At 47.3% G+C, this 27,219-nt stretch overlaps 1 protein-coding gene across 1 annotated transcript in view; it reads left to right on the forward strand.

Moving 5' to 3' along the window:
• Positions 1 to 1,581: 1,581 nt before the first annotated feature.
• Positions 1,582 to 27,219, forward strand: part of KIAA0232 — a gene marked incomplete at both ends in the record, with an annotated part of 52,893 nt that continues 27,255 nt past the window's right edge. Inside the window, 3 exon segments of the mRNA XM_080697782.1 lie at positions 1,582 to 1,636; positions 1,639 to 1,814; positions 22,251 to 22,388. Coding sequence (XP_080553908.1) covers positions 1,582 to 1,636; positions 1,639 to 1,814; positions 22,251 to 22,388 — 369 coding nt within the window.

A 27,219-nucleotide genomic window follows, 5' to 3' on the forward strand; every position in this document is an offset into this window, starting at 1 on the left:
CTGTATATTAATCAGCTAATGTAAAGGATATTATTTAGTAAATCCTTTGTTAGGCTAGTTTGGCATCGCAAGTATGTTGATTTAAAGGGGAGTGGTATTAATTTAAGAGTATCACAAGTAATCAGAAATTCAATCGAGGTATGCAAGAAGAAAAGTCAGAGTAGGTATAACAGTGTAGCCTGGCATGTTTTAAAGCAGAATTGTGCTTTACCTTAATTTTTGTGAAATAAATGATGGCCAGTCCTAAAGACTTGAGACATATAAAATAATGTATAAAACTTAAATTTAAGCTGGGCACGGTGGCTCACACCTGTAATCCCAGTACCTGGGAGACTGGGACGGTAAGATTGCAAGTTCGAGACCAGCCTCAGCAACTTAAGAGAGATCTTGTTTCAAAATAAAAAATAGAATGACTGTGGGATATAGCTTGGAGGTAGAAGGTTACTGGGTTCAATCTCTAGTACCATAAATAAAATAAAACATTTAAACTTAAAGGACTGCTTTTTTAAAAAAAATAAACTAGTGTTTGAAATTATTTTCAACTGCTTGTTTTTGTTATATATGACCTCGTGATTCCGTTATAAATGCCTTCGTGTTACAGATAGCATTTTACTATCCCCTCTTGAGCAAAGTCAACATCTGTATAATTGAGCACAAACGGAACATCAATTTCTCAGTTTTCCTCTTAAATGATAGTGAACTTTTATTTATTTTTTTATTTTTGTGGTACTGAGGATTGAACCCAGGGATGTCTTACCTCTGATCTATAGCCCTAGCCCTATTTTATTCTTTATTTTGAGACAGGATCTCACTAAGTTGCTGATGGCCTCACTAAAGTTGCTCCGAACCTGCGATCCTCCTGCTTCAGTCTCTCAAGTACTGGGATTACAAGTGTGCCCCACCACGCCAGGCTGTCTTTGACATTTTAAACAAAGTGACATTGTCAACTTATAAAATTCACTGTTGCTGGGCATGGTGGCGCACACTTGTAATCCTAGTACTTGGGAGGCTGAGACTGGAGGATTGCAAGTTTACAGCCAGCCTCAGCTACTTAATGAGGCTGTCTGCAACTTAGTGAGACCTTGTTTCAAAATAAAGAATAAAAGTAGGGCTGGCCCTGTAGGTAGGAGGTAGAATGTTCCTGAGTTCAATTCATAGTAGCACAAAATAAAAAAAAAAAAGATTAAAATGTCAAAGATACCAAAGGGGAGAGCCAAATGTTCTAAGATGCCAAAGACATTTGAATGGAGAGGGCTCGTTCATTTGGGTTTTAGGCTCTATTTATAATGCATACCTTTTCCTCTCTCTCTTTCGTAGGTTCTGCTGGAGACTTACGTTTGGCCTCAATGTGAAACAGCAGTGGAATATCCCATCTACATGTATGTTGCTGTCAGGGTGCTGATGAACTGATCATGCCTGAAGAGGGAGATGCTGCTCTCCGTAGCTGACTGCCAGCAAGACTCAGTGCGCATCCTAGATGCCCAGCGCCTCTCCTTTTAACTGGAGTGGAGATCCCTCCAGATACCAGCAGAATAGCAGCTGCAGAAAATGCGTTGCACTTTAAGGATGTCAGCCACCTAAATGCACGCTCCTGTCCGCACGGTTGCTGTGGCTGGTTTGCCGTCTGAGAGCTCCTCCGTCTGCATCCAGGCCCCGCGTCTGTTTCTGACATGTCTCTGCTTCATGCTCTGGGCCCAGTGCAGACCTGGCTGGGACAAGAGCTGGAGAAATGTGGCATAGATGCCATGATTTATACTCGATACGTCCTCAGTCTTCTGCTGCACGACAGTTCTGACTACGACCTGCAGGAACAGGTATTGACATGCCTTAAATGTCTGGTGAGATTGAAGTCTGTGTCTGCATGTGTACGTTTTTGTTTGTTTTTGTTTGTTTTTGTGGTACTGGGGATGAGACCCAGGGGCATTCTGCCTCCAAGCTACACCTGTCACTGAGCTGCAAAGGACCTCACTAAGTAGTTGCTAAGGTTGGCCACGAACCCAGATCCTCCTGTCTCAGCCTCCCGAATGCTGGGATTACAAGCCTGCGCCACCACGCCCGGCTAGAATGCATGTGTTCATTCTGTCCTTTTTTTTTTCTGGTGCGGGGGGGTGGAACCCAGAGGCTTTCTACCTCCAGGCTACACTCCCAGACCTATTTTCCATTTTATTTGGAAACAGGGTCTCACTAAGTAGCTGAGGCTGGCTTGGAACCTGCGCGATCCTCCTGTCTCCGCCTCCCAAGCGCGGGGATGACAAGCGTGCGCCACCACGCCCGGCTCTGGAGTAAGGTTTAAGGGATTGACTCGGCCCAGTGATCAGCAGGTGCCATTTGTGTGTGGGGTGTCAGTATTTGGTATGGTTTCCTTGGCAGATCTTTATTGTTTGCCTCCATATTCCTAATAGACTCATTTAGGAACAAGTGAAATGTTAAATGTATAAATATGGAAGAACTTATATTTCCAGAAACGAGGAAGATACTCTTTTTTTGGGGGGGGGTATGGGGATGGAACCCAGGGGCATTTGACCTCCGAGATACACCCCCTGCCCTATTTTTTATACTTGACTTTGAAACAGGGTCTCACTGAGTTGCAGAGGGCCTCACTAAGTAGCTGAGGCTGCCCGCGAACTGCGATCCTCCTTGTCTCAGCCTCCTGAATGCAGGGATCACAAGCATGCGCCACCACGCCCAGCTTTAGATATTTCTTATAATTCAAAATCATGTACTTGTTGACATATGCTTGCAGGGAATGATTTTTTTTTTTTTTTTTTGTGGGTCTGGGATGGAATCCAGGCACATTTGACCTCCAAGCTACAGCCCTGCTCTGTATTTTAGTCTTTATTTTGAAACAGGGTCTCACTGAGTTGCAGAGGGCCTCACTGAGTAGCTGAGGCTGTCCACAAACCGTGATCCTCAGGTCTCAGCCTCCTGAATGCTGGGATGACAAGCGTGCCCACCACGCCCAGCATAATTTCTCATTTCTTAGAGTTGTATTACATCCACATTCTCAACCAAGGCTGCTTAACCGACAGCATTGAACTTACTAGGCCAAAGTACTCATGTGCCAAACGCCTAGGACAAACAGCACTTAGCTATAGACTATAGGGCTGACCTCTTCTGGGGAGGTAAGATTGTAGCAAACACATCTGGATCAGCCTTGTGAGCCCGCTGGTATAGCAGCCAGGGGACGTTGTGTCTGCCATGGGCCTATTAGCCAGGGGACATCGGTGTCTGTCCATTGGTTGGTGCCTCCCTCCACCGCTGTGGTTTACCGTTCAGGACTGAGAGGTGGAGGTCAGTGGCAACAGAGTTTGTCTAGTATGTTGCAAGGTAGATCCACAGGGAAATAAACGCCCTAAGATACTTCCCCACCCCACCCAGGGAGGCAGAGCCTGCCTCCTCCTGTGCTGATGAGAAAGGGCAAATTGAAAACCGTCCCGTCTCAAAGTGAGGTGTCTTACGGGCCAGGTACCCCTGCGTTACTTTTCCCTGCAGTGACAGTCCCCTTGTAGAGGTGGCAGAAGCAGGTGTTGACCCGGGGAGGATCGCACATTCTTCCCCAGGGAGAAAGCTGGGTGCACAGCTGGTTGAAGTTGTCTTCCGGCAGGAGTAAGGACAACGGGGGCCTCCGCTCAGTTCTGGGCGACACAGCTCCAGCCAGCAGGCAGGCCAGCAGTGCCTGTTCCTCACTGTCGCCTGGGCTCACGGAGGCCTGGCCCACAGGAGAGGCTGTCCATGTCCTCATCTCCCTCTCGCCTCGGGTCTGGGCCGGTGTAGTCCTGAATCACAGGGGGCCGGCCTTACGGCCCTCCCTTCAACTGCCGGCTCTGCGGTGCAACCCTTTTCCCAGCCTTCCTTTAAAACACAAAGTTCCTGAGTCCTGAACACATTTGCCACAAATTGGCATCAGCCACGTGGGCGTAAGGCCAGCCAGGCGTGTGCCGTGGCTGAGTCGCTGTCCACCGCTGGTGTGTGCTGCCCGCTGGCCCCCACTGCCTCCGAGGCTTCATCTCCCTGGGCCTTTCTCTGTGGCCATGACCACTCTGGCGCTAATTGGCACTTGTCCCTCCTCCAAGCCCAGGTCACTTTTCCGCGTGACATTTTATGGTGCTTGCTGAAAGCAGCATCTTTCTCTTGTGGAGCTTGTCACAGTGGCTGGGCCCTGCTGTCTTTCTCAGTAAAGCATACGCTCCTTTTGGGTGGGACACCATGCGTTCGTGTTTTCAAACATTTAGCTTCTCTTTGAACTCACTTCAAACGTCAGAAGACCAGCAGGAGCAGCACGAGGAGCCCCGCTGTCCTGGGCTCCAGCTGCAGGCGTCCTGCCTTGCAGTCTTTCTCTTAGTTTTTTGTTAGCACTGAGGATGGGCCCAGGCGCATTCTGACTGAGCCACATCCTCGCCCTCTGTAGGGGGAGGGGAGTTGCCTTGTCATCCTGCTGCCTCAGCCCCCGGGTAGCTGAGCGCACAGGTGTGTCGCCACCCATGCCAGCCTGGTGTGTATTCCTTCAGGTCAGGGACTTCCCTGACAGCCATAGTAGAATTATAAGTTTGGGAAATGTGTGCTCTGCATGCCGGTGGCATTCCTTTTGCCCTTGCTCCAGGCTCTTCTCCTCGCAGTCCCCCTCTAGCTGCACACCGAGGGCTGTGTTGACCCGGGTGCTCCCGTCTCCATGCTCCTCCCGTTCCTTTGTGTCTCTTGACCTTGACATTTTGGAGCATGTAGATTCGTTCTTTCTAGAACATTCCTTAGCTTGGCAGACTGCTTTTTCCTGGTGTTAGGAATCAGCCCGTGTGCTTCTGGCAGTAACATCACGTGAGTTACTCCTCCTCTTCTGTGCTTCGTGTGCGCAGCCTGGTCCCTTCCTGGTGAGGCTGAGCCGATCGGGGTGTCCACCGGAGTCCACCAGAAAGCCCAGAGTGCCTGGCTCAGTTACAGCTTTGTGTCCACTGATGAGTCCCGCCTGAACCCGCTGTTACTGTGTGGCTGGCTGACCACTTCCCGCTCAGTTACCCCTCTACATTTAGTGGTTGACATTCTACCAGAGGGCGTGTGTGTGTGTGTGTGTGTGTGTGTGTGTGTGTGTGTGTTAGTAGCAGTTGAACTCGGGGACATTCTATCTCCAGGTGTGTGTGTGTGTGTGTGTGTGTGTGTGTGTGTGTGTGTGTTAATAGCAGTTGAACTCGGGGACATTCTATCTCCAGGCTACATCCCCAGCCCTGTTTTAGTTTTTATTTTGAAACAAGGTCTCACTCACTTGCGGGGCTAGCCCCAAACCTGCAGTCCTCCTGTCTCAGCCTCCATGGTGCTAGGATCCAGGTGTGCACCACTACACCTGGTGGCCTTCATCTTTTAAAACCAGTAACTGTGACATGTAGTTGGCCCCAGCAAGCCAAGTGGTGCTGCCGCCCCATGTGTGGGGGTTGCCTTATTCATTATTTGGGCAGGCCTTGAAGCTAAATACTGTTTCCCCGCTGGGCGTTGTGGCGCATGTTTGTAATCCCAGTACTTGGGAGGCTGAGACAGGAGGGTCATAGGTTTGAAGCCAGCCTTGACAACTCCGCGAGGCCTTTCGCAACTTACCGAGACCCTGTTTCCAAATAAGAAATAAAATTGGGCTGGGGGTTTAGTTCGGAGTTAATATGCCTCTGGGTTCAATCCCTGGTGCCACAAAAAAAATATTATTTCCCTGTTTTTATTTACATAGAAATGTAAGTCAATGCAGCTAGGGATAGGCTGAAGGCTGCATGGTTAGTGATGAGTTAGGATTGAAACCTGGGTCGGATAAAATCAGTTTGGGGATGACATGATTTTCTTTCTTTTCACATGTGATGGATGATTACAGATAAAAACACAAACTCCGCCGGGCGTGGTGGCGCACGCTTGTAATCCCCGCGCTTGGGAGGCAGAGACAGGAGGATCGCGCAGGTTCGAAGCCAGCCGCGCGCGCTGGTTTAGGAGACCCTGTTTCCAAAATGAAAATGTAAAAAATAGGTCTGGGAGTGTAGCCCGGTAGAAGGTAGAAGGGCTTCCAGGAACCCCAGTACCACCAAAAAAAAAAAAAAAAAAAAAAAACAAACCAACTCCTGTAAAGGCGTTTTAGAAACTAGGTAGAATAGTGAGGCTTTTGCTTTTTACTGAACATGTAGTTTTCAGAGATGGGAATGGTTCACTTGCCTTCTTTATCAACAGTTGACTTAAGGGTTCTTTTTGTGTGAAAGTGATTGGCAGGAGACTTGGAGCACCCTGCCTGGAGCCTGGGTCTTACAGATTCATGTTCTAGCAGCTCAGAATACTTTGTGTTGCTCAGGAATGGCTAGAAGGGAAGCTGCAGGGAATGGCCATGTCAGGCATAGGGAGGCTGCAGGGAATGAGCATCTCAGGCAGAGGGAAGCTGCAGGGAATGAGCATCTCAGGCAGGCACACCTTCTGTCCTAAGATGGGCTCTGTTATTAGCCAACGGCAGGCATCTCTCCACCGTCCCCACAGGTAGGAAGGGATGTTTTAGGAGGCTGGGGCTTTTTTTTTTCTTCTTCAGTAAACCATTTTACAGTCCCAAACACTCTCAGATTATCTCTATAGTTAAATAAAACTGCCATCCAAGCGTTTAATGTTTCAGCACCATTAACCCTGGAAGCTGATTCTGATGGCAAACGCAGGCCAGTCAGGCTGGACAGAAGTAATAGTAAAAGCCAGCGTGTATGTTGTGTGCTGCGTGCCAGGCACTGTTGTGAGCACCGATTTTCAGTTCACAGTGACTCAGCGGAGCCTCACGGTGGTCCTGCTGTTACGCACATTTTATATGTGGACACGCTTTTGCGTACCGGCTAGGTATTCAAGGTCACGTACAACTAAGTGAATTTTGGAGCGTTTACTGGTCTGAAGAACTTGGAAGTGCCCAGGGGTGGGGACTGGCCTCGGGCTGTGGCTCCAGGCCCTGGAGCCCTGGCACAGCCTCCAGCTTGCCTTCTCTGCCCACACCGTCCTGCGGAGTGCAGGGTGGACAGGCCCTCGTCCCGCAGGTCAGCCTGCCTGGCTGTCCCTGGCGTGGCAGCTGTCACGAGGAGGGCTGCAGGCCTGGCTGTGCGTTCCCAGAGCCACATCACCGGGCTCTGGAGGGAGCCCGGGCTGCCTGGATGGTGAGTGTGCTGCCCTTCTGGAAGAGGGCCTTTCTCTCAGGCCCCTTTGCAGAGTAGCGCTTTCTCCTTCTGACCTGTAACCACTCCCTAAGTTTTAGGGGAAGGCTCCTTCGTATGACATTCTAAGATCTGGTCTCCACAAGCAGCTGCTGCTGCTGTCCCTACTCCTGTTCCTCCCCTTCTCGACAAATCTGACCTCTTGTCTCAGCCTCCCAAATATTAGGATTACAGGCATGTGCCACCACACCTGGTTTAGCAGTTACCTTTTATTTTATTTTTTGAGGTACTGGAGATTGAACTTAGGGGCATTCTACCTCAGAGCTCCATCCTCAGCCCTCCCCCTTTTGTGGTACTAGGGGAGGAACACAGGAACACTACCTCAGAGCTACACCCCAGCTCTATTTTTTAATTCTTTTTTTTTTTTTTTTTGGTGGTACTGGGGTTCCTGGAAGCCCTTCTACCTCCGGCCTACACTCCCAGACCTATTTTTACATTTTTATTTGGAAACAGGGTCTCCTAAGCCAGCGCGCGCGGCTGGCTGTGCGATCCTCCTGTTTCTGCCTCCCAAGCGCGGGGATTACAAGCGTGCGCCGCCACGCCCGGCTAATTCTTTATTTTGAAACAGGGTCTCACTGAGCTTTTTTTTTTGTGGTGGTACTGGGGGTGGAACCCAGGGACTTTTCTACCTCCTGGCTATACTCCAAGACCTATTTTATAATTTATTTGGAAACAGGGTCTCACTAAGTTGCTGAGAGCCTCACTAAGTAGCTGAGGCTGGCTTTGAACCTGCGCGATCCTCCTGTCTCCGCCTCCCAAGCGTGGGATTACAAGTGTGCGCCACCACGTCTGGCTCCTCTCACTGAGTTGCAGAGGGCCTCGCTAAGTAGCTGAGGCTGTCCGCGAACCGTGATCCTCCTGTCTCAGCCTCCTAAGTGCGGGGATTACAAGTGTGCGCCACCATGCCTGGTCGTTTTTATTTCTTTTTATGTCTCCCTGCTGGAGCATACATATTTGTGAAATTAGGAATACTGTCTGCCATATTTTCTGCTATCTTCCTAGTCCTTAAAATAGTTGCTAAATTACAGAAGATGCTTGAATATTTATTTTTATTATTTATTTATTTATTTTTGGTGGTACTGGGGTTCCTGGAAGCCCTTCTACTTCCGGGCTACACTCCCAGACCTACTTTTTATATTTTTATTTGGAAACAGGGTCTCCTAAACGAATAGTGTGCTGCGTGCTTCTTCCCAGGCTCGTGACGTGTGCAGCAGGGAACCATGGTGGGTGCGCACCCAGGCCTGCCCTCATAGAAGCCGTTTGCGTTTCTTTGAAATCAGCTGGTTGAATTGTGTTTTCTAGCTGTGAGACCATCGTTCTAGGAATGTAGCTAGGTTATCTGGGTTGGCCTGTCTGTAAAAGCAAGCCAGTACGGATGTGCGGCCACGCCTCGCGTCTACACCCCAGGCTCTGCTTCCCCGCCTGTCTGTGACCCGCGTTTGCAGTATCTCCTGTTGGCTTCACCCTTCACCTTGGAGAACGCAGCATCTGCCGTGCTTCCCAGTGCCGTTGAGAATCTTGAATGAGCTATAAAACCCAGCCGGAGTTACTCTGGCGTCTCGCTGCATATGCAGACGGTCCCTGGCTTACTGTGGCTCAGCCTCAAAAATGCTGGACTTGACAGTGGTGTGAAAGTAACATTTATTCAGTAAAATTCAGACTTCAGGTTTTAAGTTTTGATCTCCCTGGTGAGGGACGTGTGGATATGCTACTCTCTCGTGACACTGGACGGTGGCAGCGATGCCCAGCTCCCCGTCAGAAGCCGATGGCCTGGTCTCTCCAATCGATGGGCCTGTCTGTCTCCTGCCCACCAGATACCTCGAGGTCGGTGCGGCAGACCGTCCTCAGGCCAGTGCACTTCCGGCTCTGGACGTTGTTGGCAAGTACCTGCAGCCATTCGGTGGCCCCTGCAGTGCAGTATTGCGGTGTCTTGAGTTCTTCAACACGTGGTTATCAATAGCCGTCTCTGTGTTGGACGGCTTGCCCACGTGTCGGCTGATGTAAGTATCGTGGGCACATTAAAGCGGGCGGGCTGAGGCGTCCGCTGCCTTCTTGACCTCACCACATGCACGATGGCCGCGCTGGGCATAGCCCCTTTCGGAGCTGGGGAGTATCTGCCACATTTCAGCCAGCTTTTCCTCAGTAGACATTAAGTGTATATGCCAAGCATTAATAGTTGCATTCAGAGGACACTTTATTCCCTTATCATTTGGTTAAATGTGCCTTTTAAGCTTAATAGTTTTCAAATCTGCATTTCAGAGCTTGAAAGGAAGCTATGAATATTTTTCTAGAACCTTCTCTAGCCCTGAAACCTCCCCAGAATTTGCTCTTGCTCACCGGTGGGCGGATATGCACCTGCCGGTGTTGAGGTTGGCACTCCCCAGTGACAGAGCCGTCTGCCATGGGGCTGGGGTGCAGGTCACTCCTGAACTAAGCTGGGCATTGCGGAGGGCTGTGGGTGGAAAGCTGACAGCATCTTGATGTTCAGCCTGGCTGGCAGCTGAGAGCTCCGGTCTCTCCACGCGGGCGTTTCTCCCCTGCTGTGGACTCTCAGACCTGGGTTCTGACCCACTACCCGGCTTGCCCAGGCAGCACCTCTGCCTCTTTGTGCATTGAAAACGCATGCCTTACGTGCATACCTGGTGTGTTACTAGGGATTAAGAATCAGTATTTGTGGGGTTTTTATTTTTATTTTTATTTTTATTTTTTTGCAGTACCGTGGTGGAGCCCAGGGGCATTCTACCTCAAGCTACACCTCCTGCTCAATTTTTTATTCTTTATTTTGAAACAGGTTCTCACTGAGTTTTGGAGGGCCTCACTAAGTAGCTGAGGCTGGCCTCAAACCTGCGATCCTCCTGTCTCAGCCTCCCGAATGCTGGGATTACAAGCGTGCCCACCAGGCCGGGCTATTATCTGTGTATTTATTGAGGTGCATATGTGCCAGGCACCATTCTAGGTAAGGAGAACATGGACTGAGCAGTGCCAGGTACAGAGCGTGCTCAGTAAACGCCGTGACTTGTACCGTCGCAGTGGCTGTTTGCGGACGCCTCTTCATCGCTCCCTCAGACCGCTGTTTCTCCTCTTACTGTCCCTCTTTAGCTGGTGGGTGGGTGCGTTTGTTAGTCGGATAAGCTAGTGATAAATGTATCTCCAGCATTTTCCATACCAACCTCAGTTTGAAACACGTGGCTTTGCCATGTATCCTAGTTTGGGTTCCGCAAACATGGTCACTCTGGATGTAATTACTACTTTTGACACAGTTGGGTCTCCTGAAACTGTGCTTTATAAAAAAACAAATATTGACAAATTGTGGTGGCAATTACTATTATTTCTTTGTTACATGATGACCAGGTTAAAAAATAATAAATTTTTAAGAAGATAAACCAAAATCTTTTGATAGTACATAGAGCTAGAATAAACTTAGATTTGTTGACCGTAGAGGATAGGGTCAAGGAATGGTCTCTTGAACTTAAAACAGATTTTGGTACAAAAGAAATACTCTATAATCCCAGTACCTGGGGGTCTGGGAGGAGCGCAGGTTTACAGCCAACCTCAGCTACTTACTGAGGCCCTCCCCAACTCAGTGAGACCCAGTTTCAAAATAAAGAATAAGAAATAGGGCTGGGTGTCTAACTTGAATATAGAATGCCCCAGGGGAAAATGCTTCGGGACAGAAGAAATGATTTGTAGTGATAACAGTATTGGTGAGTAACAGATGACGCTGGACGTAGCAGCTCAGAACCTCGTTTTGACTGGCAGAGTCTGTAGGTGGGAGCTGGGGCGCGCTCAGAGGGGCGCGACCTCTGCTTTCTGCTCTCCCTGGCTTTGCTCATGTGGAGTTACTTACTGGTACCGAGCCAGCAGGCGGGCTGCCTGCCCAGAGGCCTAAGGTAGCTTCCTTGAGGTGCCCGCCTCCCTGTTGAAGGGTGCTCAAAGGTCAGGTTCAGCTAGGGTTGCTGACGTCCTCTTGGGGTCCAGACTTGCATGGAAGCAAGCAGCCTAAGAGAACCAGGTGCCAGCTCAAGATCTGCGGCCACCTGAGGCTCTGACCATAGCGGTCACACAGCATCGTGTGCACTGTGCTTAGCAGACAGGATGGGGAGGAAGGGCAGCATTCTCTTCTGATGGTTTGACCTTTTAGACCACCAAGGACAAAGAGGAGCCTGTAGCTTCTGAAAGAGACAGAAATGAGTCTCCCTCAAAGAATCAGGACTTCTAATTCTAGTACTGCTTTTGAGAACATAGTGGAGCGATACCTGTCAGAATTTAGGAAAATCATCTCCAGTTGAGCAGAAATTACCCAAGCTGTTAAGTATGATGGTAACAATAGGGTTTTTGTTTTGTTTTGTTTTTGCGGGTCTGGGGATGGAACCCAGGGGCATTCGACCTCCGAACCACACCCCCTGCCCTATTTTTTATTCTTTATTTTGCAACAGGGCCTCACTAAGTAGCTGAGAACCAGGATCCTCCTGTCTCAGCCTCCCAAATCCTGGGATTACAAGTGTGCATCACCATGCCTGGCATTTTTGGCTTTTTAAAGCCATTTTTTATTTACATGTAGTTAATATTCACTAAATTAGAATTTTTGATGAAATTAGCCAATAAATTTTTATGTGAAAAGTTCAAATTTTTATAAGGATTGCTTTCAGCTAAAGCATATGCTTAACAGTTAATGAGTTGAAACATCTGAAATAAAGCCAGAGACTTCCCTCTCAAACTCCTAGGAATGAAATAATTAATTTTGATTCTTTTATAAGAATTGGTTAAAATTTAAAATCATTGCCCACTAGATTGAGATTATATGAGCAAAGCATATCAAATTTTTACTAATAAGGATATAACAGTAAAGATAGCGTAGGGCTTAGTGTACAAACTCAACGTCCACATACTTTCCACGGTGTCATATTTAAGGTATTTTGTGTCACATCTTTTCATGAACTAAAGCTTTAAATATAAATATCATGCCGGGCGTGGTGGCGCACGCTTGTAATGGAGGCAGAGACAGGAGGATCGCGCAGGTTCGAAGCCAGCCACGCGCGCTGGCTTAGGAGACCCTGTTTCCAAATAAAAATGTAAAAATAGGTCTGGGAGTGTAGCCCGGAGGTAGAAGGGCTTCCAGGAACCCCAGTACCACCAAAATAAATAAATAAATAAATAAATAAATAAATAAATAAATAAATAAATATATCACACTTGAAATTGCACACTTTTCTCTTATTCAAATGTGAAGGCCCTGCACGTAGCCGACATTGTCGGGCATATGATGGTCCCTGGAGAGAGCCGCCAGCGTGTGGATGCGTAGATGCCCTGCTGGCAGAGCATGGGATTCTTAGGAGCCAGGGAGGAGAGGGCTGCCGAACGATCTGAATGAGAAAGAGAGGATTGGTGTGCGAGGTCACAACAGCAGGGCTCTCTGCTGTGTGGCGGGGTGGCTGGAGCGGGCAGGAAAGACCAACAGGAAGCAGATGCCAAGCACCGGCACTAAGGGCCCGGTGAGGCGCTGAATCCAAGCCGAGGGCTTGGCCACGTCGGGCGCAGGAGGCGGGCCGCAGGAAGCAGCCCTGTGGGCTGGACACTCGGAGGAGAAGGGTGGTCTACCTAAACTAGCAGCGTCCCTGTTTGGTTGGAGGGTCTCAAGGTTTGAGTCAAGTAGTTTCTGTGAGCAGGGAGAAGCCAGGTGCTTCACAAAGTCCTCCCTCCACTTCTCACTGGAGTTTTCATTCCCAAGCAGCCAAAGTTTTGGCTTAAATTGTCTTGAGCTGCCGGCGGCTTCCCGCAGCTGAAGGGCCTGGGCTTTGACGCAGAGCCTCACCGTGCTCTTGGCGCTTCTGCTCTGCCCACCGCCTGCTCTCGTGCCCTGCTTTGGGAGCAGCTCTTTGGCGGGCGGGGCGGTGGGCACAGTTCTGCCCTCATCCTCACCATCCCCAAAAGTACTCCCGTCAAAACCCACAGCTACTCACCTCTCCTGAGTCTCTTGACTCTCTCTGGTCGGGTCTTTGTGGCCAAAGGAATGAAATGTCCAGATTTGCCTTGGAGTTGGGACCTGCAGGGGCGGGGCCCAGGCCCCTCTCACCGGCCTGGGAGGCCAACTGAGGCTGCGAGCGTAGGCGCGGGCCGCCGCTGCCGCACGGCCCCGAGGGCAGCTGCGCTCGGGAATGCTGTGTTCTTTTTCCTCCTCCAGTTCCCAGTCTCCTTTTGACAGAAGACAGCACGAAAAAGTCAGCCAAACTCCAGCCTTCTGTTAGCTCACGCTGGTGTCCAGCCGGCAGCTTGTAATGCAGAGCCCAGCTGGGGAGACCTTGGGCCGCGTCTGGTTTTGGGCTTGGCGATTCTGTGTTTGTCATCAGGATCAGGACTTTAAACAACTGCACTTGATTTTACTCAGTTTTTTTGGCACATGCCTGATATTTTTTTATGTGTCGGTTGACTTAATAGAAATATCTTTCTTTTCCTTTTTTGTGGTACTAAGGGTTAAACCCAAGGGCCTTGTATCTCCAAGCTAAACCTGCAGCCCCCCCCCCCCTTTTTTTAAACAGGGTTTTGCTAAGTTGGTGAGAGTCTCAATACTTGCTGAGGGTGTCCTCCAACCTGCAGTCCTCCTGTCTCAGCCTCCAAATATTGGGATTACAGCAGTGAGCCACCATACCCGGCTCATCTTGTGTCTTTTCTTTTTTTTTTTTTTTTTTGGTGGTACTGGGGTTCCTGGAAGCCCTTCTACCTCTGGGCTACACTCCCAGACCTATTTTATATTTTTATTTGAAAACAGGGTCTCTTAAGCCAGTGCGGCTGGCTTCAAACCTGCGCGATCCTCCTGTCTCCGCCTCCCAAGCGCGGGGATGACAAGCGTGCGCCACCACTCCCGGCCATCTTGTGTCTTTTCATACGTCTCATTACTACTAGTTCAGAGCTGGTGGTTAAGTGTTGGGTAATAAGTTAGGATATTTTATCAAAGTACTTGAAGCCAGAAAAAAAAACAGAATGAGGAGAGCCTCTGGAACGAGATGGGAGAAATGAGCGGAGTGACATGCTGCGGTCTGCATGGCTGTTCTGCAGTGTTGGGGTACTGGAGTGAACCCAGAGGCATTCTACCTTTGAGCTACACCCCAGCTCCCCCTGTTTATTTCTTATTTGGTAACAGGGTCTTACTGGGTTGATGAGAGTCGATACTTGCTGAGGCTGTTCTTGAATCTGCGATCCTCCCACTTCAGCCTCCCCCGAATTTACAAGGCAGAACAGCACTTATGCACAAAATATATAATGTGCTGAAGTCATTTTAGTAACTACTGCTTAAATCATAAATATACCAAAGTGCTTTATACCCTTCTCATTTGTCAAAAGTTAAAACTAGGCGCACAGTGTCAGTTCCCACACAGACTACAGGCTGTGTTGTGCAGATCACACTGCGGCTCCAGCAGTGCCGTGCACACCGTAACACAGGGCCGGGAGCCGGTGTGCTGGTGCGCATCTGTACTCCCAGTATGTGGGAAGCTCAGACAGGAGGAGTGCAGGTTTGTGGCCAGCCTCAGCAACTTACCGAGACCTAGTTGGGGATGTATTAAAACACCCCTGGATTCAGTCTCTGGTGCCCAAAATAAAAAGTCTGTGTGTGTTTGTACATAGGTATGAACATACATGTACATACATGCATCCATCCATACAGACAGTGCAAAAGAAGTTTTTTTATTTCAGTGTCTATTTACCTGTTCAGTTGGGAAACGTTCACCTAACTTTGGCTTGGAAGTGATGATACCAGTGACACACTGACTTGTTAAAGTGAAACAGAAGTGGCCGAGACTGGCTTTGAACTTGCCGTCCTCCTGTCTCTGCCTCCCAAGTACTGGGATTATAGGTACACACCACCATGCCTGGCTTGACACAGTCTTGTTTATAGAAAATTTTGAGGAATGAAATACAGGAAATAATTCCATTTATAATAAAATCATAAAGAATAAAACACTACAAATAAAATTAGCAAAAGAAGTGTAAGACTTGGCTGGGCATGGTGGTGCACGCTTGTAATCCCAGCATTCAGGAGGCTGAGACAGGAGGATTATGGTTCGTGGCCAGCCTCAGCTACTTAGTGAGGCCCTCTGCAACTTAGTGAGACCCTGTTTCAACATAAAGAATAAAAAATAGGGCAGGGGGTGTAGCTCGGAGGTCAAATGCCTCGTTCCATCCCCAGACCCGAAAAAAAAAAAAGTAAGACTTGTTCACTAAAAACAATAAAATGTCATTGAAAGAAGTCCAAGAAGATAAATGGAAAAATCATCTTGTTATCATGATTGGAAAATTTAATGTCGGCTAGATGGGAATCATCCCCAGACTGATCTACAGGCTCAGCACAGTCCCTGTCAGAATCCAGCCTTTATTGCAGAAATTGATACGTTTATCCTAAAATTTATGTAGAAAATGGGAGGGAATCAAAAAATCTTGCTTAAAAAGAAGAGTACTGTTGGAAGACTCAACACTTCCCAGCTTCAAAACCTGTTGAAAGGCTCCAGCAGACAATTCAGTACTGGCGTTTGGCTGGATGTGTAAATCAGTGAAGTAGACTTGAGAGTCCAAGGTCGGGCCCCAGCAAGACCATTCAGTGGGCAGAGAAGTCTTTTCAGCAGATGCTCCTGAACAGCTGGGTATCCACATACCAAAAAATAAAGGTGGGCCCCCACCCTGTGCCACAGACAAGAGTTCACCCAAACAGACCACAGACCTGAACGTCAGCGCCAAATGGCAGACATCTTGGAAGACAGGAGTGCATCTTTGTGGCTTTGATTTGGCAGCAGTTTCTTAGGTGTTACAGCCAAAGCACCAGCAACCACAGGAGACACAGTAAATTAGACCATCAAAAATTTAAAAATTTCGTACCTCAAGACAACCCACAAAATGCCATAGAATATTTGCAAATCATATGTCCATAAGACATATGTATCCAGACGGAGTAAGACTTCCCAAAACGAGCCGGGCATGGTGGCACACGCTTGTAATCCCAGCATTTGGTAGGCTGAGACAAGAGGATCATGGTTCTCACACACACAGCCTCAGCTACTTAGGCCCTTTGCAACTCAGTGAGACCCTTTTCAAAATAAAGAATTAAAAATGGCTGGGGGTGTATCTCGGAGGTAGAATGCCTCTGGGTTTCATCCCCAGTACTACACACACACACACAACAAAGACTCTCAAAACTGTAAAAAGATAACCCAGTTTTGAATTGAGCAAAGGATTCGAGTAAACGCTTATCTGAAGATGTAGAAAGATGCTTGACATAATTTGTTATTAGAGAAATCAAAACCACAGTGAGCTTCCACTTGATACCCACTAGGATGACTGAAATAAACACAAACGTTGACGTGGATGGAGAAAAACTGGAACCCCGGAAAATTGCTGGTGTGGTTGCAAAAAACAGTTACTTTGGAAAATACTCTGACAGTTCTTCAAAAGGTCAAACAGAATTAACATATGCCTCAAGCAACTGTATTCTAAGTATATATCCAGGAGGATTGAAAATATGTGTCCATAGAACAACTTGTACTTGAATATTCATAGCAGAACTAACTTAAAAACCCAAAGATAGAGGCACCTCGCGCATCCACTGATGGCTGAACGGACAAACAAGACCCAGTGCTCCATTCACAGAGGCCGTGAAGTGCTGATGATGCTACAGCCTCAGTGAACTTAGAACACCGCGCTTGCCAGGTGGAGCTCGCCTGTGACCCCAGGGGCTGGAGGCTGGCACAGGAGGGTCAGCCGTTCAAGGTCAGCCTCGCAACGCAGTGAGACTCAGCAACCTAGGGAGATCCTCTCTTAAGACAAAAGGACAAAACCAAACAACAAAAAAGAAGGGTTGGGGTGCAGGTTGGAGGTAAAATGCTCCTGGGTTTAATTCCTGGTAACACACACACACACACACACACACACACACACACACACACACCCCGCGCTAAATGAAAGAAACGACCAAAAGATAAATATGACTCCATTTATTTGAGACGTCTAGAATAGCAAGTCCACATACATAAGGCAGATTAGTGGTCACCGGTACCTTAGGGATGGGAAGTGCTACTCATGGGTTCAGGGGCACAGTGTGATGAAATGTTTTATTTTTATTTATTTTTTTCTTTTGGTGGTACTGGGGTTCCTGGAAGCTCTTCTACCTCCGGGCTACACTCCCAGACCTATTTTATATTTCTGAAACAGGGTCTCTTACACCAGCGCGGCTGGCTTCGAACCTGCGCGATCCTCCTGTCTTCGCCTCCCAAGCGCGGGGATTACAAGCGTGCGCCACCACGCCCGGCCTGATGAAATATTTTAAAATTAGATAGTGGTAGCCAGGCGTGGTGGCACATGCTTGTAAATCCCAGTACTTGCAAGGCTGGGACCAGGAGGATCACAAGTTCGTGGCCAGCCTCAGCTACTTAGTGAGGTCCTCTGCAACTCAGTGAATTCTTGTTTCAAAATAATTGAAAAAAAAAATAGGGCGGGGGTTGTAGCTTGGAGGTAGAATGTCCCTAAGTTCATTCCCCAGTATCACAAAAAAGGAAAAAAGAAAAAAAGATAGTGTTGGCTGTTGAATAACCTGTGAATATACAAGTTTTAAAGATATACAATTAAAATTATAAAATATAGGCGGGCGTGGTGGCGCACGCTTGTAATCCCCGCGCTTGGGAGGCAGAGACAGGAGGATTGTGCAGGTTTGAAGCCAGCTGCGCTGGCCTAAGAGACCCTGTTTCCAAATAAAAAGTATAAAACAGGTCTGGGAGTGTAGCCCGGAGGTAGAAGGGCTTCCAGGAACCCCAGTACCACCAAAAAAAAAAAAAGAAAGTAAAAAGAAAAAAATATATATATATATAAAATATAAACTTAAAAGTAAATTTTATGTGCGAGGCCCTGGGTTCAACCTTCAGCACCGTCCCCCAGAATAATTTTGCTGGTATAGGAATTATATGTTAACAAAATGGTTATTTGAAAATTAGCACTCACACTTAACTGTGTACTTAAAAATGAAAGAGATGATACATTTATGTGTATTTTACCACAAAAGATAGAAAAATCAGCATCAGAATTCCTGGTTGAGTTTATTTTAGTTTTTTAGACTGTCTCGCTATTTTACCCAAGTTGGCCTTCAACTTCTGGGCTCAAGCAATCCTCTTGCCTCAGCCTACCATTTAGCTGGGACTAAAGATGCATGCAACCAAACCAGGCCTGTAGCTGATGTTGGTGGTTAGCCAACATTAAACTTGAATTCCAAGCCAGGCGTGGTGGCGCACGCTTGTAATCTCAGCATTTGGGAGGCTGAGACCGGAGGATCGCAGCTCCCGGACAGCCTCAGCTACTATTTAGTGAGGCCCTTTGCAACTCAGTCAGACCCTGTTTACAAATAAAAGAATAAAAAATAAGGTTGGGGGTGTAGTTTGGAGGTAGAATGCCCCTGGGTTTCATCCTCAGTACTGCAAAAAAAAAAAAAAAAAATTGTTTTTGAATTCCAGTTAATCCAATATACTCACCTCCCCCCTGAAACAGTTACATTCTTCTTATTAAAAGAGCTGTATTGTACAGAATCGTGTGGAATTAAACTTTAGTAATAAAAACCTATGGACGTGTGGTTTCTCTTTGATTTGTAAAAGTACCTGCGTATCCTTAGTTTATCCTCTTGGCCGCACACTGCCCAGGCCCTACAGAGTTCCCGTCCGTGCCTTGGTGGGCACCGGGTTTCCCCTGCTGGTGCTCCCCGCCGCTAGCGCAGACCTCTTCAACCAAGCCCTTCAGTCCACAGGAGCCCTTGCTTGCCTTCCTGGCCAGGTGAGGGCTGTGGTGCCTGCGTTTTCTTAGTGTTCCTGCAGGTGTCTGCCCCAGCGGTCTGTGCTGTAGCTGTGCCCTTTTCTGTCTTTCTTTCCCACTGGACTGCGCCTCTGGCAGGCAGGCGCTGGCCGTCTGCACTGGTGTGCCTTAGTGCCACGAGGCCGCTCTGGCGGCTGGGCTTGAATCTGTTTATCTGTGTGTGATCTAAGGGAGGGATGCCCGGCGGGAAGCCTAAGGCTGTTGCCAGGCCTGTAACACGTGAACATCAGCAGGGCCTCATCTCATTTCCTTTGACTTGGGCATTTTCTGCTTAAAATTACAGTAAACTTTCTTGACCATTACTATTTTACTTTTTTTTTTTTTTTTTTTTTTTTGGTGGTGGTACTGGGGTTCCTGGAGTTCCTGGAAACCCTTCTACCTCCGTGCTACACTCCCAGACCTATTTTTATATTTTTTATTTGAAAACAGGGTCTCTTAAGCTAGTGAGGCTGGCTTCGAACTGCGCGATCCTCCTGTCTCTGCCTCCCAAGCGCGGGGATTACAAGCGTGCGCCACCACGCCCGACTATACTTTTTATTTTGAAACAGGGTTTCACTGAATTGCTGAGGCTGGCGTAATCTTGAGGTCCTCATGTCTCTGCCTCCCTGGGGTTCCAGGCATGAACCACTGCGTTCCACGTCTTGTTAGATGGGTTTGTGTGTGTTTAACCAAACGTGGAACCATAGTGTTGTATAAGCTACTCTTCTATATTTTCAGTAGCTTTCCATGTCAGTAAATACTTGTTAATGTCTATGTCCCATTACCAGATGAATCGTGACTTGTTTAATTTACTACATCTTCCCATTTGACTTTTAAGTTGTCTGTGTGTTTCCCATTACCGAGAGCAGTATAGTTAACATCTCTATACCTACATCTTTGTGCGTTTTTTATCAACTCTTCATTTTGGAATGACTAGATAAAAAATACATGTATGTCCCTGGACATGGTGGGCACAGACCTGTGATCCCAGGACTCGGGAGGCTGAGACAGGACAATCAAAGGGTTGCAGCCAGCCTCAGCAACTTAGCAGACCTGTTTCAAAATAAAAATAAAAGCTGGGCGTGGTGGCATACGCTTGTAATCCCAGTACTTGGGAGGCTAGGTGGAAGGATCACAGGTTCAAGACCAGCCTCGGCCACTTAGGCCCTTCACAACTTAGTGAAATCCTGTTTCAAAATAAAGAATAAAAAGTAGGGCTAGGGGTGTAGCTTGGAGGTTGAATGCCCCTGGGTTCAATCCCCAGTACCACCAAAAAAAAAGAAAAGAAAAGAAAAGAATAAAAAAAGCCACCATGATGGCACAGTCCTGTGATCTCAGTTAACTTGGGAAGTTGAGACAGGAGGATCGAAGGGTTGCAGCCAGCTTCAGCACTTAGCATGACCCTCCCTGTTTCAGAATTTAAAAAAATAAAAAGGACTGGGGGTACAGCTCGGAGGTAGAATCGCCTCATCACCACAGTCAGTCCTCAGTAACTTTCATACACACACTCACAGTACATGTATGTGTTTAAGATGTATTGTCAAACTGAATAAAGGCATGTCCTTCTGAATTTTGAAAGTTTCTGTCTTTCTAGTACAGGCTCATTGGACTGTTGAATGCCCTTCCTCTGCTGAGCTATGATATGTGCAATTGAGAAGTATGTCATTATAAGTGCTAAGTAAGGAGTATTTATAATGTCAGCAGTCCACACCAAAAAATCAGTTTTATTTTCAGTAATTTATAAATAGTTTTTCTGCATTTCTTTGTGAACAACATATAGTTATAACAGTTTTCTATGTTTACAAGAAGCTTTGTGTTCACTGTTAGGGTCCTGTAACGGGAAAGGCTCTGTCTCTAGAAGGTATTGCTGATGAGCAACATTAGGACTCCGATGTAGCCCCGCTAATAAATGTGATCCGTAAGTGAGGAGTTGAGAGTTCTCATTTGGCCGATTGTGTATTTCCCCACGGAAAATACAAGTAATGCCATTCACCAAAGACTGTTGTTCAGGTTTATGATGTCTAAAACCATGCCCAAGAAATTAAATTTATAATTTTATCACATAAATTATGATAATTATGGGGGAGTGATCTCTCACTCTTAAGGGGTGGCATACAAGTGATGTTTATGATGTAAACCAAAGTAGAAACTGGATTAGGCAGTTGACATGTGATTTGATATTAAAAGATCTTTTTGCTGGGCGTGGTGCAGCACACCTGTAATCCCAGTATTTGGGAGGCTAAGACAGGAAGATTGCAGCTTTGAGACCAGCCTAGGCAGCTTAAGGAAACTCTTAGCAACCTAGCACGACCCTGTTTCAAAATTAGAAAAAGGACTGGGGGTATAACTGGAAGGTAAAACACCCCTGGGTTCAGCCCTCAGTAGCTCCCCCCACCAAAAAAAGACCTTGTGCTTTATTACTATTACGCTGTTCCCCTTTACACTGCCTCATTTCTGTGCTGCTCTCCTGAGACCGTCGAGGGGCTGGGGGAGGGTGGCCCACTGGTACAGTGCTTGCTTAGTATATGCTAAGGCTCCACCCGGTACTTAAAACAGTAAAGCCAAGGAATAGTGTCCTCAATTTTGTCATCGCCTACCCTTCTTTCTAGTCTGTCTTTAAACATGGATGCCCACCACCATGCCGGGCTGGAATACTCATTATTGAAAAGCAGAAATTATAAAAGAGAAAACACCTAATTCTGTTTATAATTTAGAAATAATAAATACATTTCTATTTGCATTTATATACATTGAATTCTTAATGAATTATTTACTATAAATATAAGTGGTCAGATATATTAACATGATAAATAATAAATCACAAATAATCTAATGTTAGATACCAAAAAAATGGATTATTCTCAAGTGTTCTGTGGTCTCTTAACGTTTTGCTGTCTGTCCCATTTGTAGTGAGTTATGTTTTGTGGAGAAATGGATGTGTAAGAAGACAAATTAAGCCGGGCGTGGTGGCGCGCGCTTGTCATCCCAGCATTCGGGAGGCTGAGACAGGAGGATCGCGGTTCACGGACAGCCTCAGCTACTTAGTGAGGCCCTCCGCAACTCAGTGAGACCCTGTTTCAAAATAAAGAATAAAAACTTGGGCTGGGGGGTGCAGCTTGGAGGCAGAATGCCCCTGGGTTCCATCCTCAGTACAGCAAAAAAAAAAAAAAAAAAGACAAATTGTTCTTGAAACTTGTTACCCAGTCTTGCTCTTAAATTTAACCTGGTATAATCCTGTTGTAGGAGAATGACATCTTCCTGGGCTGGGAAAAAGGAGCTTATAAGAAATGGGGAAAGAGTAAGAAAAAGTGCTCAGATCTAACTCTAGAAGAAATGAAAAAGCAGGCTGCTGTCCAGTGTCTCCGCTCTGCTTCTGACGAAGTAAGTTTCCATTTATTTCTAACACATACACACACACCACAGAGAGAGGGAGGGAGGGGGATTGTGTGCGCGCGAGCCAGCGAGCTGCTGTAGAGGAGCACGCACACACAGCCTGACCTGAGAAATGGAAGAAAGCTATTTCATCACGGTAACATACACTACCATTTTTCCTTTATGAAACTTCTCATGTATCCTTTTGGTGAAATCTCCTTTTGTGTGTAATGCTCTAATTAGCACATGTACGAAATTTTATCCTTTTTCAATTTAGTGGGTACTCAGTCCTGTTACTACATTTCCCTCTTGGGTACGTTGTATCTCACCAAATCATATTCTGGTAGCTGTATAACAGCCATTCTTACTAGATGTGTAGTGCTCTTGTATGTTTGTGTTGCTGTCTAGATATTGCAAGTGGGGTTTTATTTACGGTCTATTATTTCTTTGGGGTACATTCTGGGAAGTTGGAGAGCAGTTCTAATGTTTTAAGAACACTTTTTGCTTCTGTTTCATGATTTTTTCTGTTTTTTAGAAAACATTTACAAAATGTTTTTGTTCTTTTAGTACTTTTTTTTTGGTGGTACTAGGGATGGAACCCAAGGGCATTCTACTTTCAAGCTATACCCCCAGCCCTATTTTATTCTTTATTTTGAAGATACAGTTGCAAAGGGCCTCACTCAGTAGCTGAGGCTGGCTGTGAACTGCCATCCTCCTGTCTCAGCCTCCCAAATGCTGGGATTACAAGCGTGCGCCACCACGCCCAGCTTCTTTTAGTACTTTATGCAAAATATTTCTCATATCTCTTAGCATTCTAAAGTTGTAAAATACTTTAGGATGTGATCATTCATTTAAATAAATGCTGTGAACTCCTACTTTATTACCCACATACACTGAGATTAGAGCACGTAGAACACGCCTGTCACCTAGGACTTGGGAGGCTGAGACAGGAGGGTCACAGCTCTGCAGCCAGCCTCAGCAGCTTAGTGAGGCGCTCTGCAATCTAGTGAGACCCTATTTCAAAACTAAAAGTAATAGCTGGGCATAGTGGCACATGCCTGTCACCCCAGTACTTGGGAGGCTGAGACAGGAGGATCGCAAGTAGGAGGAAAGCTTCAACAAAAGTGAGACTCGCATCAACCTAACGGACCCTCTTTCAAAATGAAAATAAAGTGGGCTGAGGGTTTAACTTGGAGGCCGAATGCCCCTGGGTTCAATCCCCAGTTGCACAAAAACAAAAACCACACAAAGAAACAAAAACACAAAATAGGGCTGGGAGTATAGCTCAGAAGTACAATGCCCCTGAGTTCAATCCCCGCTATTACTAATAATAAACTGAGACCAGAACTGCTTTAATGGCTGTGCTTTAACCGCGCTAATGTCCTTAGATATCTACCTTTATGGTGCAAGGTGAAATTGCGGGATTCCGATCTCCAGACCCTCCTCCTGGGCTGAGATGCGCAGTGGTCTAGTGTTGGAGGCCAGTCCTGCTTCACCGACGACCGGCAGAGCTCTGTCCTGTCTGGCTGCCACAGAGCGTGTGCCTCAGCTTTCCGTCCATCTTGGGTTGTCCGTGGCCCTGCTCGCGGTGCTGTGCCCGCCCAGACCCCACCCTGCTTTGCAGTGTGACTCGTGTGTGGGAGCAAGGACACTTCCCACCCTCATCGCCTGTATCTCCTCTCGGGCAGTGGATCGCCTGGCATGCCGAAGCTCAGTAATTCCTCCTGGACAAAACCACATACTCTTTAAGGTGTCCCCACCGACCCTTTCCCTCTCAGCTCTTCCTTTCCCTCTCAGCTCTTCCTTTCCTCCATCCCTTGGGTTTTTACTTCCTGGTTTCCTGGAATTGCTGCCCCATACGCTGTGGACAGGCGCCTGCAGGTTACTGCATCAGTGCCTCTTGTGCACCATTTCATCATCACAAGTAGAAACCATCTGTTCATAATTGACCTGGTTAAAGTGAGAGAATATACTTGCCGGGCGTGGTGGCGCACACTTTAATCCCCGCGCTTGGGAGGCTGAGACAGGAGGATCGCACAGGTTCGAAGCCAGCCTCAGCTACTTAGTGAGGCTCTCAGCAACTTAGTGAGACCCTGTTTCCAAATAAAATAGAAAATAGGTCTGGGAGTATAGCCTGGGGGTAGAAAAGCCCCTGGGTTCCACCCTCAGTACCATTAAAAAAAAAGAGAGAGAGAATATACTTAAAGCCGGGCACGGTGGCACACGCTTGTAATCCCAGCATTCGGGAGGCTGAGACAGGAGGATCACAGACAGCCCCAGCTACTTAGTGAGGCCCTTTGCAACTCAGACCCTGTTTCAAAATAAAGAATAAAAAAGTAGGGCTGAGGGTGTAGCTCAGAGGTAGAATGCCCCGGGGTTCCATCCCCAGAACTGCAAAACATTAAAAAAAAGAAGAAGAAGAAAAAAAGAAGAAATTTAAAAAAAAGAAGAAGAAAAGAAAAAAGAATATACTTAAAGGATACAGAGGTAATGCTCTGAACTCAAGGACCGCAAGTGTAGCAGCCTCAGGAAGGACCGCAGCTGGGACCCTCAGTCAGCAGTCACTCTAGCTGTGCTGGCCTGTGCTGCTCTCTGCTGCTGGCATTCCCTCCTTCTGAATCTTGTTCTGCTTTAGCCCAGCATGACCAGACCATCCAGATGGTCTCTAGAATCCAACGCTTGACAACTAGAGAATCTAATTGGCTGTGGCTGCCGGGGCAGGGCCGCCGGGGCGCCCTCAGCAGGGACTGTGACTGGTGTAGACCTCAGAGAAGAGTGTGGTCTTGCTCATGACATTGAAGGAGTGGGTTCATGAAGTGAGTTGGAGCTTTAAAGGGATTCAGAATACATGTGATCTTTACAAGTGAGAGGTTAGCTCAAGTAAATTATTTGAGCAAAGTCCAGAAAAGCAGCTGAGTCATGGTTGGGAGGAAACTGTGAGCAGGGTATCTCGGTCAGGGAGAAGGTCTTCCTCCTGCTTTGCGCCAGCACTGCCGCGGATGGCTGGGGCTCAGCTCAGTGAGCAGCAAGGGCAGCTGACAGATAGGTATTGGCCTGGCAGATAGGGTGGCACGGTGCAGGCATGGGGCATGCACTTGTCACCCCAGTTCTTGGGAGGCCAAGACAGGAGGATCACAGGTTCAAGGCCGGTCTCAGCAACTTATTAGGACTTTCAGCAACCTAGAGAGACCTTGTTTCAAAACAAAGATAAAGGGCTGGGGTTGTAGCTTGGAGGTAGGACGTCCTGGGCTCAATCACCAGTACCAATAAGCAGAGAATAATGCATGGCCCTGCTTCTAGAGCTCGCTTAGTTTGTGCAGAGTCACACTTGCTGAGCCTGTTGTCTGCTGAAAAGAACTTGGTAGAAACTGTAGGATAGTGACTTGCAAAGATCTTTGATTCTTTAGGTTATTGATGTTAAAATAGGCTTTCCTAAGCCAGGCGTGGACGCTTGTAATCCCAGCGCTTGGGCGGCATAGACAGAGGATCGTGCAGGTTGGAGACCCTGTTTCCAAATTTAAAAAGTATAAAAATAGGTCTGGGAGTGTAGCCCGGAGGCAGAAGGGTTTCCAGGAACCCCAGTACCACCAAAATAAATAAATAAATAGATAAATAAATAAATTTTTTAAAAAATAGGCTTTCCTAAGCCTGGCTGAGATAGGAGAATCGCAGTTCACAGACAGTCTCACTTCATGAGGCCTTTTGCAACTCAGTGAGACCCTGTTTCAAAGTAAAGAATAAAAAATATAGGGCTGGGAGCACAGCTCAGAGGTGAAATGCCCCTGCGTTCCATCCCCAGTATCACATAAGAAAGGCTTTCCTTTGTCTGGCTGTCATAGGCAGGGTTTTTATTTCAACCCCAGTAAAATAAAACACGTGTTCTACCTTGTTCTTTTCTTCTTGTTTAGTAGAATTATTCCATTAATTTTTGTAGAGGTGATTTTTAAGATCTTATGAAGTTGAAATCGGCAGAGGGAATGAATGTGCCAGGCCCTCCGTGCCTCCTTTTGGCCTGAGAAGAGCGGGAGCCGTCAGTGTCTGCCCACCCACAGCCACAGGCTCTCGTTTGAGCATTAGTTCACAGACGCTGCACACTGGTTCTCGGGCTTGGGAGCCAATAAAAAGTGCGCTCTTTACTGTTCGCAGCAATAGAAAGAACCAGTGCGAATTGTGAGTTGTAAGCACTGTGTGCCCTCTGCTCTGCAGTTTTGTGTCGTCTGTTGACTGCAGTGAGAAGAAACAGTGAGGAGGACCTACACGGGAAAGGACTGTGCAGAGCCGTGCTCTACTGCCCAGGGACGTCCGCGGTATCCGCACCTGCAGCTCAGCGCCTGGACCCTGCGGCATCATGTCCTGGCCTTGGTGCTGTTTCCCACCCAGTGCAGATGCAGGTTCAGTCCCCAGTACACACACACACACACACACACACACACACACACCCCAGAACCCTACTCCACTAATGACCCAACACACACACACACACACACACACACACACACACACACACACACTTTCTTTCTCTCTCTCTCTCTCTCTCTCTCTCTCACTCTCACTCTCTCTCCACTAATGACCCAAATTTATAATCTAGTTCCTCACAACATACTCGGGAGGCTGAGGCCAGAGGGTCACAAGTGTGAGGCCCGCCTGGGCAACTTAGACTATTAAAAAATAAAAATGCCAGGGGGCATAGCTCAGAGGTAGAATGCCCCTGGGTTCGGTCCACTACTGTCCATGGGAAGGAAGGAGGGAGGGGAGGGCAGGGGGAGAATGCTTAACTAAAGCTAGTACCCCTCTCCATTTGGGGGCAGTTAGAAGATTAAGAACATGAGGCCCTGTTTGA

Source organism: Muscardinus avellanarius (genome assembly GCF_963383645.1).
Source record: "Muscardinus avellanarius genome assembly, chromosome: 6".
NCBI lineage: Eukaryota > Metazoa > Chordata > Mammalia > Rodentia > Gliridae > Muscardinus > Muscardinus avellanarius.